We start from the raw sequence: 16,802 nt of genomic DNA on the forward strand, positions 1-16,802 counted from the left end.
TGGGACAATGAATCTAAACTGAAAAACGCTACTTTTTGAATTAAGCACTATCCATGTCCCTTTTTTAAAATCCACTCTGCCCAGCTTTAAGATTTTGTAGTGGATTTGTATGATTACATCTCTGTGGATGGATTCACTCTCCTAGAGCAGAAACAAATTAAATATGTGCTTGCCTGCTATGGGGCAGCTATACTCTACATTTTTTAATCAGTGTTCATCCTCTTTCTACATTTCCTTTATGGGAAAATGTTAGAAGAGAAAAATCTTAGGAAGATCTTAATTGCTAGAAGCACTTAATAGACTGTCCTTTTGGTTTCATGTAAGTGACCACAGCACACGTAGAAGCTAACCTCACCTACTGCACACTGTCTGCTTTTATGTTTTGGGAGCTATTTCTGCCTGAAGAATGTGTTCCTAAAGTACATTTTCAGAGGCCCTTATCCTACAGAACTGGGTACAGCTTTCTACCCCAGCCTTTTTCAGAGAAAAAAACAAAACAGATTTGACAAATCCAGTCCTGCAGAAATTCACATGAGTTTTGCAATCTCCCCATCTTGATTAAAAATGAAAATTATGAAGAAAATGGAATGCTTCGTCACTTCAAATAAAAATGACATTTCTTTCCTACAGCCTCAATTTTACTTTTAAGCCAAAAGTTCTAAAATGCTCAAATACACAAATAATATTTTATGCCAGGTCAAATGAAACATTTAACCTGATCCAAGACTTGTTTGGGACTTTATGATTTGCCAAATCTTTGTGGGTCAATTCAAAATATTTTATTTATTTTCTTGAATTGACAGCAAACAAACAGAAGTGAAAAAGTTATTCACATAGCTTTAGCTGAAAATGATCTTAAAATATAGAGAGTTTGGTCATGAGAGTGAATGCCTCCAGTTCCAGATATATTTCTTCTTGGCTACCTTCCCCAAAAGATTTGATTTTGCCTTCCCAACCTAAGGTTTACTTCCCTTGTGTTTATTATTTGATAAAGTGCCAGCAAATGTAGGAGATCAGCAATACACCAAAGATTATTTTCTTGCTGTGTTAGTTGGATTCTTAAGCTGCTTGTGGCTTTTTTGATGTTGAAGTAGGTTTTATTCTACTGTCTGTCTGGGCTACATCACTGCTACAACTTCAGTGCCAGAAGTTGTGTGCACAGACAAGGCTAAAGCATGATTATAATTGTAGGTATAAGGAGTTTTATCTGATGCTCTCCCCCTGGATAGGCTTATTATTTCTGGAAAGAAATCTAACCAAATTAATTACTGATGTAACAATCCAACATTGCTGTATGTAGCATGCACTTAACTTATCTGCAGGACTTTCATTTTAAGCATAAAACTGAAATATTAAGCACGTTTCTCTTGACAGGCCCCCTGATAAGTAGAAGATGCCTAGGAACTCAGTAGTACTTGTGCAGATGCCAGAACTGAAGCCCTGGCAGGGTACAGCACGATGCAGTGGGGCAGGTTTGTGTCAGCTCTGGGAGCAGAGCTCAGCTGTCTCTGCAGTCCAGATCAGTCCATTAACCTCTGCTGATGCTCAGAATCCCTCAGCTAATACTGCTTTCCTAAACTAAATTATTTACTTTGAGCTATCACACACTGTTGTGTTTTTCTGAGAGAGTATTTAGGATGCAGTGATTAGGAGATATGTTTCCTGCTCCCTTGTAAGGCGAGGCTAGGGGAGATAAATGGAATTGACTGATTGCAGAACAATAATCTTCTCAGCTCCTCTGGCCTTTCTGAGAAGGAGGGAAAGGTTTGCTCACCTCATCTACACTTCCCTCTTTAACCTCCCTGTGTAACTGTGAATAGCTGCAATATGTCAAAAGCCACAGGTGCCAGTGCAGGCAGCAGCTCAGGTATTAAGTTGAAGGAACATTACATTAGCTTTTTAGCCAATTAACATGGCTGTAGGGGGGACCATCTGGAATAAATCTGTGAAGCAAACAGTTCACAGAAACCCAGCAGACAGCTGTATGGATTGTTGTATTTGTATGGTACTTCATTAGAAAATAAACATATATCTTCCATCTCGAGCATGAAGCAAAACAGTATTAAACCAGATCTCTGATAGTTAATACAACTGTCTCTACTAAATGACACATTTGTAAGAGTTGTGTGAATCACTGCAAGGAAAAGGTTGCGAAAACTCTAGTGACTGCAGTTATGTGTTGGCACAGCCAAAACAACTGCTCCTGAGTTAATGTAGAAATGTATTTTTCTCTTGGTTTGTGGTTGCAAAAGCCTGCTTTGATAACATTGCTAATATCAACTAATGATTCAGTATGCAGTGAAGGAGCAAATCATGCATCAGCAAACTGGAATAAACCAGTCAGCTTTAGCCTGCTTCTGGAACTTCATACTTGCCTGTGTTTATATTTTTCTCCATTAGAGACCCACAGCAGGAGCCATAAAATTCATCATCACTAGATTTAGTCCTGCCAAGGGTTTGCTGAACACACTAGGCTATAGCATAGAAATGCTGGACCGGGCTAGTATTGATGCTTCAAGGATTAATTATCCACCCTCTTCCTCCTTAAGGCCATTTCCGTGTTCAGAGATTGCCATGGGATATACAGTCAGAACTGTTAGGATGGACAAAGTCCATCTTTGAAGCCCTGCTAGCAGAAAGCGCTGCAGTTTCCCACTGCAGACCCCGAGAAGCTCCACTCTGCTGATGGACACCTCTACAAGGAATGGTGTATCAGCTAGCAGAGCTCACCACACCTCTGTCTGGCAGTGGGAGCAAACCCAGGACTTTGCAGAGCTCCTCCACATTCAAGCTCCTGGGCGAGCCATGGCAAAGCACAGGTAATGTGTTTATGAGCCAGCTGACGAATCAGTGGTGGTAAGCATACCAACACAATCAGCAAATATGTGGCTCATGGGAAATGCATATTTTATGTCAGAACAAATGGCATTTCTACAACCAATTTGGATAAGTATACAGGGAAACAGATTACTTGTCACAAAAGCACCTGCTGTTAGAAATAGGCTATTTTCAGACTAATCATATTTTCCTGTTTTCTGTACCAGAATATCTTAGCAATTAGTATAGTAATTGCAATAATATAACTAGTTGCAGAACATTCAAACAAACTTCCATTTGCAAAGTGTTGTTCAGATACATAAATACTGGGACTAGGTATGAGTATAGGATTAAATCTGATCACTTTTAGATGGTTTAATCCCACCTGATCTTTTCTCAAGAAAAATGGCTAATATGGCTAGGAAGCAAAATACCACATTTAGCACAGCCCTCCCTAATTAACCCTGGTAAGAAACCATGCGATGGAGCAGAGCACCACACATCTGCACCTAGCCAGCTCTGGACGTTTAGTTCAGGTATCTTGATGTAGTAGCACATTGTGCTGTAGAAACATAGCATACACCATAATTACGCTTATTGGCCTGCTCACGCCATAATTAATTAGGGAGCTGTTCTGAAGACCAGGGCTTTTGGATGTATACAGTGATGACAATTAAAATGTTGGCATTTGTCAAAAGTTACTTCACCCCAGGCACTACCTAACGAGCCACAGTCGGCTGTATACATGGAACTGAAATAACCATGGTAACTATGGGTATATAGTGACATTTTAATGATCACTACCACCTATCCTCAGGCCATCACTTGCAGAACTAAATGGCCCATCAAGAAGCAGATGAATCAAGTGGCATCCATGCAATGTGTGAAAAATGCTAAGCACTTTTAGGGATTAAAGCCATTTATATCTACCTTGGAAGGGAGAAATGAGAGATAAACATAATACAAAAGCATGTATTATGAAGAAATAATAAAACTACCATATCCTACTGCAGCAACTGCCACTAAAATGTCAGTATCTACCAATAGCTAGCACAAATTGGTATCTAAGATACCAAAATTATTTCCTATTTTAAGTATAAGTGCCTCTTACTACATACTGACTTTATAAATGGCAGCAGCAGTATCAAAGGTCTTTCATGCTCAGTCACTGCCAAACTGCAGTAGAAAAACTATCAGTAATAGAACACAGCAATTCTCAAGCAAAGATGAGGATGCAATACAGCACTTTATTAACACTTTCATACAATCTGACCTGTTTTTAAAGAAAAAGATGGTGGAATCCTCTATTTTATTATTTTTTCTTCATCCTGATGAAAAGTCTGGTTTCTTAAAGCATTCAGGAATTATACTATTTTCTCCATGGTGAGGGAGAGGATTTGAGTGCATATAAAACTATCTGTAAAACTGTGTTGTATTTAGAAGTTTCACTTACCAAAATGAAGAGACAACCAGAGGCAAGTTTTGTGTGTTCAGGAATAGTAGAAAACACGGACAAAATCAAGCAACCAAACACAAGGAGAAAACTGAAAAAGAAAGAATATTAATAATTGTTAATATTTTTCAGAACCCTGATCCAGTATCTATATTGATCCTACTTCACCAACATTAATAGAAGACTATCAGTGAATAGTCTCCATTAATAGAAGGGAATTCAACCACTACTTCACTTACTTCATTAAAAACATTAGAATGGCCTATTACTAAATCCACATGCTTCTGAGCAGCACTGCTAGAATTCATGGAAACAAACACAACAAACAAGATTTTCTTGGAGAAATGACCCAATATACACAGACACTACTTTCAGTATCACAGTCCTGTATCTTTATGCAGTCCAGATACTCTTAGTGGCTCTAAAGAAAGACCACCAATGGGATAGTCCTCTCACCAGACTGAAAAATCATTTCTCTCCAAAAGTGACCGCAGATATCTGCTCTATAAGATTATCAAAAAGCTAAGATGCATATTGCACCTAACTGCTATGACTTTGTCCATTTTAAACAACTTCCTTCTGAGCAACAGACTTCATGTACAAACCACCAGAAGCTGAGAGGTAGTTGAGTTACGAAATCACTGCCCTAAATGGCCAGGCTCCATTCTAGGAACAAACTTAACATTATACAATCCATTGAAGAAGTTAAAACAAAGGAGTGAATCAAGAAAGTCTTACACAAGTCATGCGATTACAATCGGGAAAACACAACCACAATTTTGAGCTTGCATGAACTTGCATGTTTCATGGTACTGACGAATACACGCAGGCAAAGCAAAGCACCGACACGCTGCTAAATCTCTTTGTGAGGAAGATGCAAACACTCTGTATCACTGTAGAAATTCTGCATGTCTGATCCTTACAGCATACAGCACAGGTGTTGTGTACAAACATGAGCCTGAAGAGCTGGTATTGCTCTGAGGCCTATACTATGGATGATAAGGAATCGCTTTCCTATTGTACTGCATCGCCAATAATAAGGCCACTGTGCTGGTGAAATCTTCTACGAAATGAATCAGAACAGAAGTTCATTTCACCCACAATACCATGAACTGACTAATCAGCAGCTAGTGAGTGCAAGGCGGTGCATGCTCTATACTTTAAATTTTAGCACTTGAACTATATTTTGCAAGTAGTAATTGATTCTATCAATGTTTTGCTAATTTCCTTCTTAGAACACTTGTCAGTCATGCTGGGCAGCGAGTCAACCAAAAAAGGGCAGGCCTGTGGCTTTTGTCTTCATTGCTAAGACTCTTGTTAGCAGCTGCTCTTACCCAACATGAAGAGGTATTGCAGCTAATGCAGATATATACCTGCAAAAAAGACAAATGGCTCCTTCCTGATACAAAAGGGAAAAAGCATAGAAATTACTGATCTATGTAGAGGGTGCATATACTCTTCAGTGTGATGTTTCCATCAACCAACACAAGAATTCTGAAGACAGAGAAAGCAGCTTTTCAGAAAAGTATTTGAGGGGTATGAGGGAGTGTTCCTGGCGGCCAAGTTGAACATCACTCAGATATGTGCTCTTGTGGCAATGAAACCCAAACACATGCTGAGCTGTACTAGCAAGAACATATCCAGCAGGTTGAGGGAAGTGAGTTTTTCTCACTGTTTGGCATCTGAGAGACCACATCTGGAGTGCTGTGCCCAGTTTGGGGCTCCCCAGCATGGGAGAAAGATGGACAAACTCAAGCGAGCCCTGTGGAGGGCCATCAAGGTCGTCAGGGGCTGAGCAGAGCTGGGTTTGTCCAGCCTGGACAAAGGGAGGTTGAGACCCCTGACTGCTGTCCTCAGCTATCTAATTCTGGTTATAAGGAAGGCAGAAAGGACACAATTTGCAGGAAAGAAACTTATGACTATCTGTATGGAAAAAAAAAAGTCAGAGTGAAGCTGGTTCAGCACCGGAACAAGTTGCCCAGCGAGGCTGTGAAATGTCTGTCCCTGGAGATTTCAGAACTTGGCTGGAAAAGGCTCTGGTCTGACTTTGAAGTGAGCTCTGCTTTGAGCAGGAGGTTGGACTAGATGACCTGAAGAGGCCTTTTCCAACCTAAATTCTATGATTCTAACTACCAGATACAAACATTAATGTATTACTGCATCTGCCCCCACTTGCACTTCAGGAACTAAAATTGCTCTTTCCCTTATAATATATGGACTTTCCATAGTGCTGTGATATAGTAATGCTGTAATATATCCAGTACATTAGACAAAAATGTAAGTCCATTGCTTCAGAATTTCTAGTCGACAATCTGATGTGTGATGCGATAAGACATTGCAGGCACATTTTGTAGCGTATCACTTAACTGCTGGGAAGAAGTTCTACTCTGAAAATCAGATCTGGTAGGAGCTTGCATATAAGCTCTACCACAAACTGTAAATAAAACAGTATCCAGGAGGGTAAAGGGCATCTCTGGCACATACCATTGGCAAGTCTATCTTCCAGTCTAAAGAAAGATAAAGATCAGCATGTATATGCTTAAAGATTTCATAAAAATCTCTTTCAGGTGACAAAAATCCACCTTGTGAGCAATTTTGCTCCCCTTCCCCCCACTTTTTTAAAAAAGGAAAATCTCCCTGAACATTACTGGTAGTTTCAGCTGCTACAGTCTTCAGATACAACTCCCCTATAATTATATCTTACTGGCATAGGCATAAATGTGGTTTCTCCTGGTTAAGGCTTGTACGGAGGGCAAAATAAAATTAAGGAGTGACTAAGAATTTATGGTAAAAGGATGTCATTTCCTTGTGCTGAATTTCTTTAGTCCTGAATCAGTTAAAATGATATTTTCTTTCTTCCTTTGTGTTTAGGTATTAAAAATTGCTCTTGTTTAGTTGTATTCCAGTAATACCAACTAAATTGGAGGCCCAGTTGTACTGGGTCTTTTCCAAACACACAATGCAAGTTTTCACTTGGAAGAGATCTCTTATAGCACAATTATAGAAAACAGACGCAGCAGGAAAAAAGAAAGCTTGTTGTTCCCATATCACAGCTGGAGTCCACGGCACAGAAAAGGTAAGCGACTTGCCTAAGGCTACATGGAAAGTCTTTATATGTGGAATAAACCTGAACCTTTTAAGTCCCAGCCCAGTCCTGCAGTCACAAAGCCATCCTCCACTCACCCACCACTCACTTTGCCATAGTTCCTCAGGACTGTGATTTAGAAGATCACCGTGGGCTGTGTTAATTCATGATAGATAGGAAAAGTGAGTCAGGAGAGGGAACCAGTACAGTTAAGCAGTGTATTAATCAAAATAAAGGTAAATATTCAGGAAAGCCAGGTGCAGTTCAGATTGGCACCTGGTAGACATAGTTCTGCAGATTACCCATGAAAAGCAGAAACAATCCTCACAGCAATACATAAAAATAGTCTTGGAAGATATTTTTCCAAACCTCTAAAACCTTTTGTTCTCAGTTTTTCCAGAAATTCTACAAGGACTGGAGCATTGTTATTAATTATTATTATTAAAGAACAAAAGAAAAATGTTTGCATTTATCCACCCACACACTCAAATCTTGCCCCTCTATCCCTCATTCTTCCCTCCAAAACTTTTTTTACTGCCATTCAGCATACTATGTCTAAAATTAGACTCTAATCACTTTGGGGGAGGGGAGAAACCCAGTTCTATTAGCCTCGCAAAACTAAAAGCATACTTTTAGGTGCTGTAAAACACAACACTAACAACAAAAGTAAAAGGATTAAGTGTTCTGAAATATTCTCTATAGTTTATTTACCATTGACATGCTTTCCTACAAAGTAAACCAATAGTCAGGATTCACTTTTTACCTTTTTTAATTTAATCTGTTTACTCAGGCCATGTAGTGAAAGCACCTCTCTTTTTCCCCAGCGAGAACTGAAGGCATGGGGGATACAGCAATGCCTTTCACCTGGCTGGATGTTAAAGAAGGATCTGTCCAGCAAAAATAAATCCCTAAGGTTCAAACACCGTGGTGGTCAAAGTGTTTCAGAAGTTCTTTCCTATCATGAACTATTTCTCCAGTGACAGGTGAGGTGTGGAGGATTGCATTAGGCCCTGGATAGTCATTTTATAACCATCAATAGAGGAAAAAGTCTTTTTGAAAGCCAGCATTTGAACTGTGTGCTATGATACATGCTATACAAGAAGAGGCTGCTGTAGGTAGAGAGTTGTACAAAGCAAAACACAAAGCAATTATATTTGGCCTCTAGTGGTTCAATCTGGATCATATATTTGTTCAGGCTGAAAAAAACAGATGGTCTTTCCGCATGCATTCAGTATCAGACAGTAAAACATATGCCTTAGGCAGTAACTTCCCATAAAATTATTCAAGCACTGCCATAGTCTTGTATTTTATCAAAAGCAGCAACTTCCATTTTGTTTCAGCAGTAATCAGTTTTGATGCAAATCCTTTCATCTTATTCCCCTGCTTCTGAAAGTGTACACTAATTGGAGAAAAGCCAATTTATGAAAGATAATATAACTCAGAAGCTTTGATATTTATTCAGTCTGCCTCTCATAAACTTTTCTTACTGGTTCATTAGGAACTACCAATTCTCCATTTATTTAGTTTTCAACAGAATGTTACTATAGTTTGTGATTTAAGGGCTGTTCATATAGAAGAGGATGTTCATCTTAAAGCAATTGTTAAAATGTTACTCAGGGAATATCATAAGCATAAAAAATACACTCAGGGAAGATCTTTAAAAACTATTTTGCTACATTATTTACTGCTAGAATTACAATAATCAAAAGTTAAACATCTGCAAACAGTTTTATGACCTCTTCCGTAAATAATAAAAATGTATCACAGTTAAAGTGACATAATTAAGCACTTAGACCACCAGAGTTATGCTCCAGTATTATTTGAGGTCTGATTTAATCCCCATAAATGCAACGACCTTCAGGATTGTGACCAAAACTGCAAACCATTGGTACTGCCATTATCCTGCATTTTGTATGGAATGTAGAAAATGTTTGAAAGCTTTCGCTGACTTTAATTATGACCAAAAAGTAGCTCTTACTTTTCCTCACTGGTACAAAGTCAGAACTAATGCAGTTGCTTGCAAACTTACGGAAAGTTGTTTGCATTCATGACGTCTGAGTCTACAAAGGAGCTATTAGAGCCCCTCCATAAGTAATTCCTTCCCACAGCCGGGAGCAGTGCCCATGTTTTCTTAACAGCGATCAGTATCTTGCTGGGTTGAGTACCCAAGTATCACCTTTAAATGACTTTTTAATGTCTGAATGCATAAAATCTGTGTGAGGCATTAGATAAATAAATGTGCTGAAGATTATACTGGATGTATACCACCAGTAGATCTATTACAGGTTTAGATAAGTGAATACAATACCCAGTAAAAACCCTATAAAGGAAGGAAGGAAAGAGGTGGTCATGCATGGCACAGTAATACTTTCATTGGGACTACTAGTGTTGGTGAACATTTCTCACAGAAAGCACAGAGACAGACATTTGATAAGCGGGTTGCCCTACACAAGGTCCCTACTTCGGCTAGATGCTGTCGGCACTCTCACCTCCCTTGGTGCGTGAGAAAGGGAGACTTCATAGCTTCAGTGCACAGGGAGCTGATGGGTGCACAGAAAAACAGCATCTCCTGGAGTAGGAGTTACTGTTATAGATACACAGGATTTGTAAGGCACTAAATTCCCATAGGGCAGAAAGCATGCCTACTGTTAGACTGAGAGCTGGTTTACCGTGTTGCATCCTGGAGCAGATGTGCATTCTCAAGACAGGAAGGCAGCAGAAACCTGACAGCTCCCGTCAGCCTCAATGTGCTTCCTGGTATCTCTGAGCAGACAGTTCTTGGAGGTGGGTGGAAATACCCTCTCCAATAGGATGCAGAGAAACAACCGCTGGAGTACTCGCCTAGCTTCAGGAAGAACTGAAAGTGAAAACGTCGGCTAGTGCAGGCGTGAGAGGGACATTACGCAGGTTGTGTGGTGTCTCCCTTAAAAAGTAATCTTTTCAACATCTCTATAAAACAGATAATGCACTGCTGACATGGTGGAAAAGAATACAGTTTAACAGTTTTGATAGTGCAAGCCATGTGGATTAAATTTTCCATCATTTATACTTTCAATGTGACTTGTTTATGCAAGAAAATGAGATATGACAAAGGTTATTACAATTTGTTAAAAATGTTTGACAAAAGCCGCATGGAGAATAAGCGCTCTCCCATAGAAAAAAGCTCATAAATTTCCCCTGTAGGCTTCTTTAAAATGACTTGCACTTCAACCTTTTCTTCAAGTGGAAGAGGGTAACACGTTAAGGGCTTGATACTGTGCTGCATTCTACCCAGAAATAACAAAACCCTGTCTATGGAGAGCTGGAGTATGAACACCGCATTGTCTTAAAATGTGAAAATAAACTGGATAGGAAACTTTAGAAACAATTTTTGAGATAAAAAAAAATGCAGCAAAACCATTTTTTTATATATTCTTTCTTTGGATTAAATCTTACCTTTTTCAGAAATATAGAAATTTGAACTGAATTTCATGTCTGAAATTTTTTAAGAACTGAACTTGCTGCTGAAGCAACTTGTTTAGAAAGGTGAGCTTTGTCAGGCTCTGATGAATAAATTTTATTGAAACAATCTTTTATTTTTCATTCCCTATGGGGATGTTTATTCATTTGAAAAATTAGAACAGTTCATCAAATATGAAAGAGTTTAAGTTTGCAGTGTCAAAAAAATTGTTGTCAACCTAAATTGACCTTTTCTTTCATATTTTTAAGGAGTCATATTTTTAGCAGTGTCTGCTAAGTGATTGTATTTGGCTTATATTGACAAAACAATGAAAAGGCTATAACAGGATGTAATCAAAACCAAGCAAATGAAATAGCTCAGATACCTATGGGACACCAATCAAAGTGTCATTAAAGGCACATTTGATAATCCATTCCATCACAGACAAAAAATAGAACATCAAGGTAAATTTCTCCAGGGATCTATAAAGCAGGTATCATTCTTCCTTTAGCAAGCACATCAGCTTAAAAGAAAACAAAACAAAACAAGAAATGCTTATTCTGACGGGTTTAATGCTCAGAGATACTTGTGACCTAGATATTTACTAAAACGTTTTCATTGGCTTCAACAGGAGACATTTTTGTTACAAAAATAAGAATAAAGTATGTGTTCTTCCAGATTTTAACTACTTTAAAGATTGAGAAGTGTGATACTGATTTGCATCCCAAGTTCCTTGTTTGCACTTACAGGTGCCTCAAATCTGAAGAAAATGACAAAACACTCCTTTTATCACACCCAAAGAGTAGGTCTTTTTATAGACCAACATTTTCAAATGTGAATGCTTAATTTAGTAAAAAAAATCTGTATTTAGACAGCTCTGTAGTTTTTTTTTTTTGGGCCCTAACACCCAATGACAAGTCTGGTAGCTCATCTAGCAACCTTTGCTTCACCACAGATATTTCCCAAGAAAATGAATTTAAAATATTAATATAATCTATGTTGTATTTATCACTGAGCATTGGTTGCAGCATTTATATAGTTTTTTAGAACACATACAAAACTAAGACAAAAACTTTATTGAAATGCAATGGAGAAAATTAAAAGAATTACTGTATGAAGCTGAAATGAAATGAAATGAAATGAAATGAAAAGAAATGAAAACCACTGCATAATCTTTTTTGTAAAATCATTTGCCCATTGCAGTCTATTTTTTCCAACTAACCTTGTCCACAGTCTAGGGCAAAGGGAAATACTCAAATAACATTTTTCTGTAAAAGTGTCTGCTAACACACTGTACTCGGATCTCTTGCTAACCAGAAAAATAATCCTTAATATAAGAAATATGTAAGTGTGTAAGAAAGAAATGTGTTCTGGTAATCACCAGCATAATCCACTTCAAAATCACCTTTTCAGGTGTTTAGATTTTAAGATAGAAATACTGCCACTACCATGTTTGTTTTTTTGAAGTAAGAGAGCAAAATCAAAAGAACAGAAGAATTGTAGGACTGCTGGGTATTTTTTATGCCACAAGTAAGTCTCCTCGTTGCTCAGTGCTGGGAGTGCAGCTCTGGCTCCTCTGAAGCTAAGGCATGATTGATGATTGTAATGGGGCCAGACATCACTCACCTTTATTATCTAATCGTCCATCAGTGGCCAACAGTGCCACGGCTTTGGCGGCTAAAACTAAGTAGAAACCACACTGGGCTGGGGAAAAAAGCCTGTCTAACTTACCCTCTGGAGTTAATCCCACTCAGTGTGACTCAGCTAGACCCGTAGTAAATTACACTGTGCCAGGGAATGGCACTGTTACTTCTGATGGCTCCTGATGGTCTATATCATTAAATTGTGAGGACTGCCGCTAGCATGCTTTTGGCCTGGGTCAAATAACACTTTCCCAGACAATTCCTGGATATGCTCTGGGAGTTAGCATGTATCTGGATGAAATTTTTCTCTGGACTTGCTAGTACATCTTGTACTATGGACAGGTACTTCTAGATGTCAAGCTACTGTGTTGAAAAACCATTATTATACTTAAGTCCGTACACAAGCACTATCAAATGAGCATATTTAAAATATGAGCTGTAATTTATGATAAATGATGGTATTTCAGTATTGTTTTACATCTCAATTGAAGGTAAGGACGGAGGCAAAATCTACTGAAAATTTAGTCATTCAAATTCAGGGGTCTGCTTGGCATATTTTAATAAGGAACATGGGATTAAACTACTTGCAGGACTTGGGATTAAGACAACTAGCCCAACATGACTGTGGTAGGTTGATACTGTGGGCAGCACCCAAGAATAACCTGTGCATTTTCACCTAAAATATTCCATCCTATTGAAGAACTCTGGAACATAAATCAATCTCCTTCTTTATCCTATTTTTCTCCAGTAGGGTATTATATATTGGATTTTTCTTTGGTTTTAAATTTGTTTTTCAGTGGTGTGTGGCTAGCAACATAGAGAATTAAAGGAGTTCTTCAGGGGAAAGGACCACGCAAATATAGTCATGCAAATACACTGCTGCAGTACATGAGTAAAAGGAACTCCTCTTCACTGTGTCCCTCAAGAAGGCCTTTTAGTAACCCTTGGCTATCTCTATAATTTTTTATTATACCAGACATGTGAACAAAGTAGCACCCACAAATCCTCCAAAAATAGCTTTCCAGACTGCAAAATAACACAATTAATGTGGCAGCAACATTCACTTTCATGATATAGATGAAGAATCTATGGGATATTTGGCATTGCATGGAGATTCCAATTTATTTGCTGTCACTAAATACTATTAAGTCTCACATGTTGCCAGAATACTGGAAAAGACAATAAACCACGCTTTTCTTTAATAGGAAAAGGTATTTTAAGTGGAAACATTAGCGTTCCTGAGTGTAATTGATGTGTATTGTACCACACCACTATATCAACCTGTGATGGCTGTGGGAGGAATGGTACAAAATGATTAAAAATGACAAATACCAGTTAATCTGCTCACTTTATGACGCTTTCATTCAGCAGGTTGATTAAGACAGGAACAATTTATCACCTTTTAATATACTGAAGTACAGAATAATATTTTTAAACAGTCCATTTTTAGAATAATAAGGATGAAAGAGTAAGTCTGTCCTGAGCAAAACCATATATCATGATAGGATTTCAAAAAATGGTAAGCATAACAACAGTATTTAAAAGTCCAGGCTATCTTACAGCCCCAAAACCCCTCATAGCTACCACAGAAATCTAAGCAGCTACAAATGCAGGGCTCATTAAACTCTGCAGAATAATGTCATAATGGCATCAAGAATAAACATTTTTGAAATTTTCTTCAGCGCACCAAGATCTAGATCTTCTAATAGCTGGATTTTGGTCTTTACCGAAACCTTACAGTTGACTTCAGTGGGAGTATGGCTTGTGTTGGGAATTATGAGCTGACTCATAAATATCACCAGTGTAAAGAAAATCCTGTTAATTTCCTATAGTTTTCTCCCAGTAGTAAACAAGGATATAAATGGAACACAGAATATTTTTCCAACACAATGCATTATTAGTATTAAATTTACTTCTAAAAATCAATCACTGCACTTTAACTTGAGGGTGTTCAGTTTTATACCACACCATTAGTCTTGTCTTCCTTAATCTAAATAAGTTCTGCACTTTCTGGAATCTGAAGTGCCCTTTCTTCTTGTTAGGCAGCAGTACTAACAGTCCAGGACCTGATGGCAGAAGCATGTCAGACTGCAAAAGAAGAATAATCCCATCTTGAAGGGTTCAAATGATGATCAGAATTTCTGGGTTTAATGTATTTATAGCAACACTTATCTTCTCTCTCCATGGGGTTCTATGCTCATCAATATGATATCAACATGAAAGCAGCACAAAGTCTCAAATCTGTGTGTGTGTGTGTGTGTGTGTAGCATCCACCTATTTCCTTGTGTGCTTTAAGTTTCTTAATGTTTAAAAGCAAAGAGCAGATATGCACTTTGTCAAGCACTAGGTCTTGCTGAGGTGGGTACAGCAAGCAGTTTGTGGTTTTATATCACACACTGCTTTGAGAACAGAACAGCTCTCACAGTGACCTAAAGCAAGATGTAACACTGACTTTTCAAAATGAGGCTTTATTCTGTCCGAGTCTCTCCGGTCAGAGCCCAATGATGTGACTCATTTTCCTCTATTTTTCAGGGTCTTTTATCTCATAATCACTGCAATTGGAAAGAAGGCTACGTAATTTCTGCTGTGGAACAAACAAGAGATTCTGAAGTCTCTGCTGCTACGCACACCGGCAGCGGCTGCCCACAGAGGCGTGGAAGGGCAGCATGTTGTGTGCCCACAGCAGCACCTTCCTCTCCTGCGATGTTTGTGAGGAAGTCGGCTGCTGCTCACATGTCTGGTTTCTGTGTGCCAATGGTATGCTTATACATTGCTTTGGCAACAATAATATTTCTGTTTCGATAATGAGTTATTTTAGTAAATGCTGAGTTGCAAAGGTTCTGGAACAACTATTATGCTTATGTGGAATGTTAAATACAGAAAGTGATCACTTATTTTCCATATGGGGAAAAACTTGCCCTTTGAGCTTCTTAAACACATTAAAGCTGCTGCTTGTCTGTTTGAAACAACACATGAAGGCGCTTTTACTTTCCAACATTTTATCTTACAGTGGCTTGCACTCTTTGCCAAAATTGTCCTGCTCAGAAATTAGTGTGAAACAAGTTTGCATTTTTAAGACATATTACAGGCACAGAGATAACTTTATATGGATTTTACTTTAGCAGATCAGTTTCCTTTCACAGATGCTGATCCTGTAAGGTCTTACTCAAGTGTTCAAGGTCCGGTTGGATGGGGCTTTGAGCAACCTGATCTAGTGGAAGATGTCCCTGCCCACAGCAGAGGGGTTGGACTAGCTGTTCTTCAAAGGTCCCTTCCCACCCAAACCGTTCTATGATTCTATGATATATGTGCATAGTTTAATCAGAGATGATTGCAAGTACATACTTCCAAACACTGACTGTATGCTTCAAGGTTGGAGAAGAAGCCCTGGAGATCCCTTTGTAAAACCACACAGTTAACGTCAGTTTTCTGGAGCTTCAATATACAAAGTACTAGCCTTCAGTGGTTACATGGAATGTCCTAGCGAACTGGATTGTAATTTCCCACATCTAGGAGACAAGCAGGCATGCATCTCTGCTGGAAGGAGAAAAACACCACTCACACTACAAGGAGGTTCAGTTAGTTGATGCACCTCAACTAAGAACAATTCCTGGCTGTGCAAGTGCCAAGGGAACATCTCTGTTGCTGTACCTCTATGACTCCCACCACCAGCATCTTACAGCCTTCAGTGTACTCAGTCCAGACAACTCCATTAAGAGACACAATAGTGTTGTTTCCCTATATTAACAATGTGGAGCAGAGATACATGATATTTTGGCCTCCTACAATTCACAGAGATTCACTTTAAAAATTAGTACAGGATAGGCACTGTAAGGCTTTTGCAAATTCTGAGTCTATGAGTCTAAAATGCTTAACTGTCTTCAAAAAGTTGACTCAAGTGTACATGAGAAGCTTGTGAGAGTTGAGAATTGGTCCTTCCTACGCTAGGAGTAACTTAAGCTATGTGTGGGACCCAACAGAACACTCACACTACCAGGAATCATTCTTAACTGAGATACACCAGCAGACTGCACCTCCTTGTAGTGAGAGTGGTGTTTTTCTCCTTCCAGCAGAGATGCAGGTCTGCCTCTCTCCCAATTGCTCAGAAAACTTGACAAGCAAAAGAGTGGATTCAGGGTCAGCCAAAAATGTTGTATATATTTGTCTGTGAAAAACAAGTCCTGCTAGCTGAGCCTTATTCTTTTCATATATTTTGTGACCTGTTATGAACATTTATGTATGTAGATTTAAAGAATAAATACTGAGCAGGACTGGGCATCTTGATTTAACTGAAAAAAACACGCAACAGTATCCATCCAGCCATATGAGAGCACACAGATGAAAAAGTAACCCAATCAACCAACT

At 38.7% G+C, this 16,802-nt stretch overlaps 1 protein-coding gene across 5 annotated transcripts in view; it reads right to left on the minus strand.

Annotated features, from left to right (window-relative positions):
* The window catches only part of KCNQ5 (potassium voltage-gated channel subfamily Q member 5), a 296,126-nt gene that overhangs the window by 83,242 nt on the left and 196,082 nt on the right, over nt 1–16,802 (minus strand). For all 5 annotated transcript variants that reach the window (XM_075707166.1, XM_075707164.1, XM_075707167.1 and 2 more), the window contains exon 2: nt 4,271–4,361. In XM_075707166.1, the coding sequence (XP_075563281.1) occupies nt 4,271–4,361 (91 nt within the window). The remainder of the gene's footprint in view (nt 1–4,270; nt 4,362–16,802) is intronic.

Source organism: Pelecanus crispus, chromosome 3 (genome assembly GCF_030463565.1).
Source record: "Pelecanus crispus isolate bPelCri1 chromosome 3, bPelCri1.pri, whole genome shotgun sequence".
In the NCBI taxonomy this organism is placed as follows: Eukaryota; Metazoa; Chordata; class Aves; order Pelecaniformes; family Pelecanidae; genus Pelecanus; species Pelecanus crispus.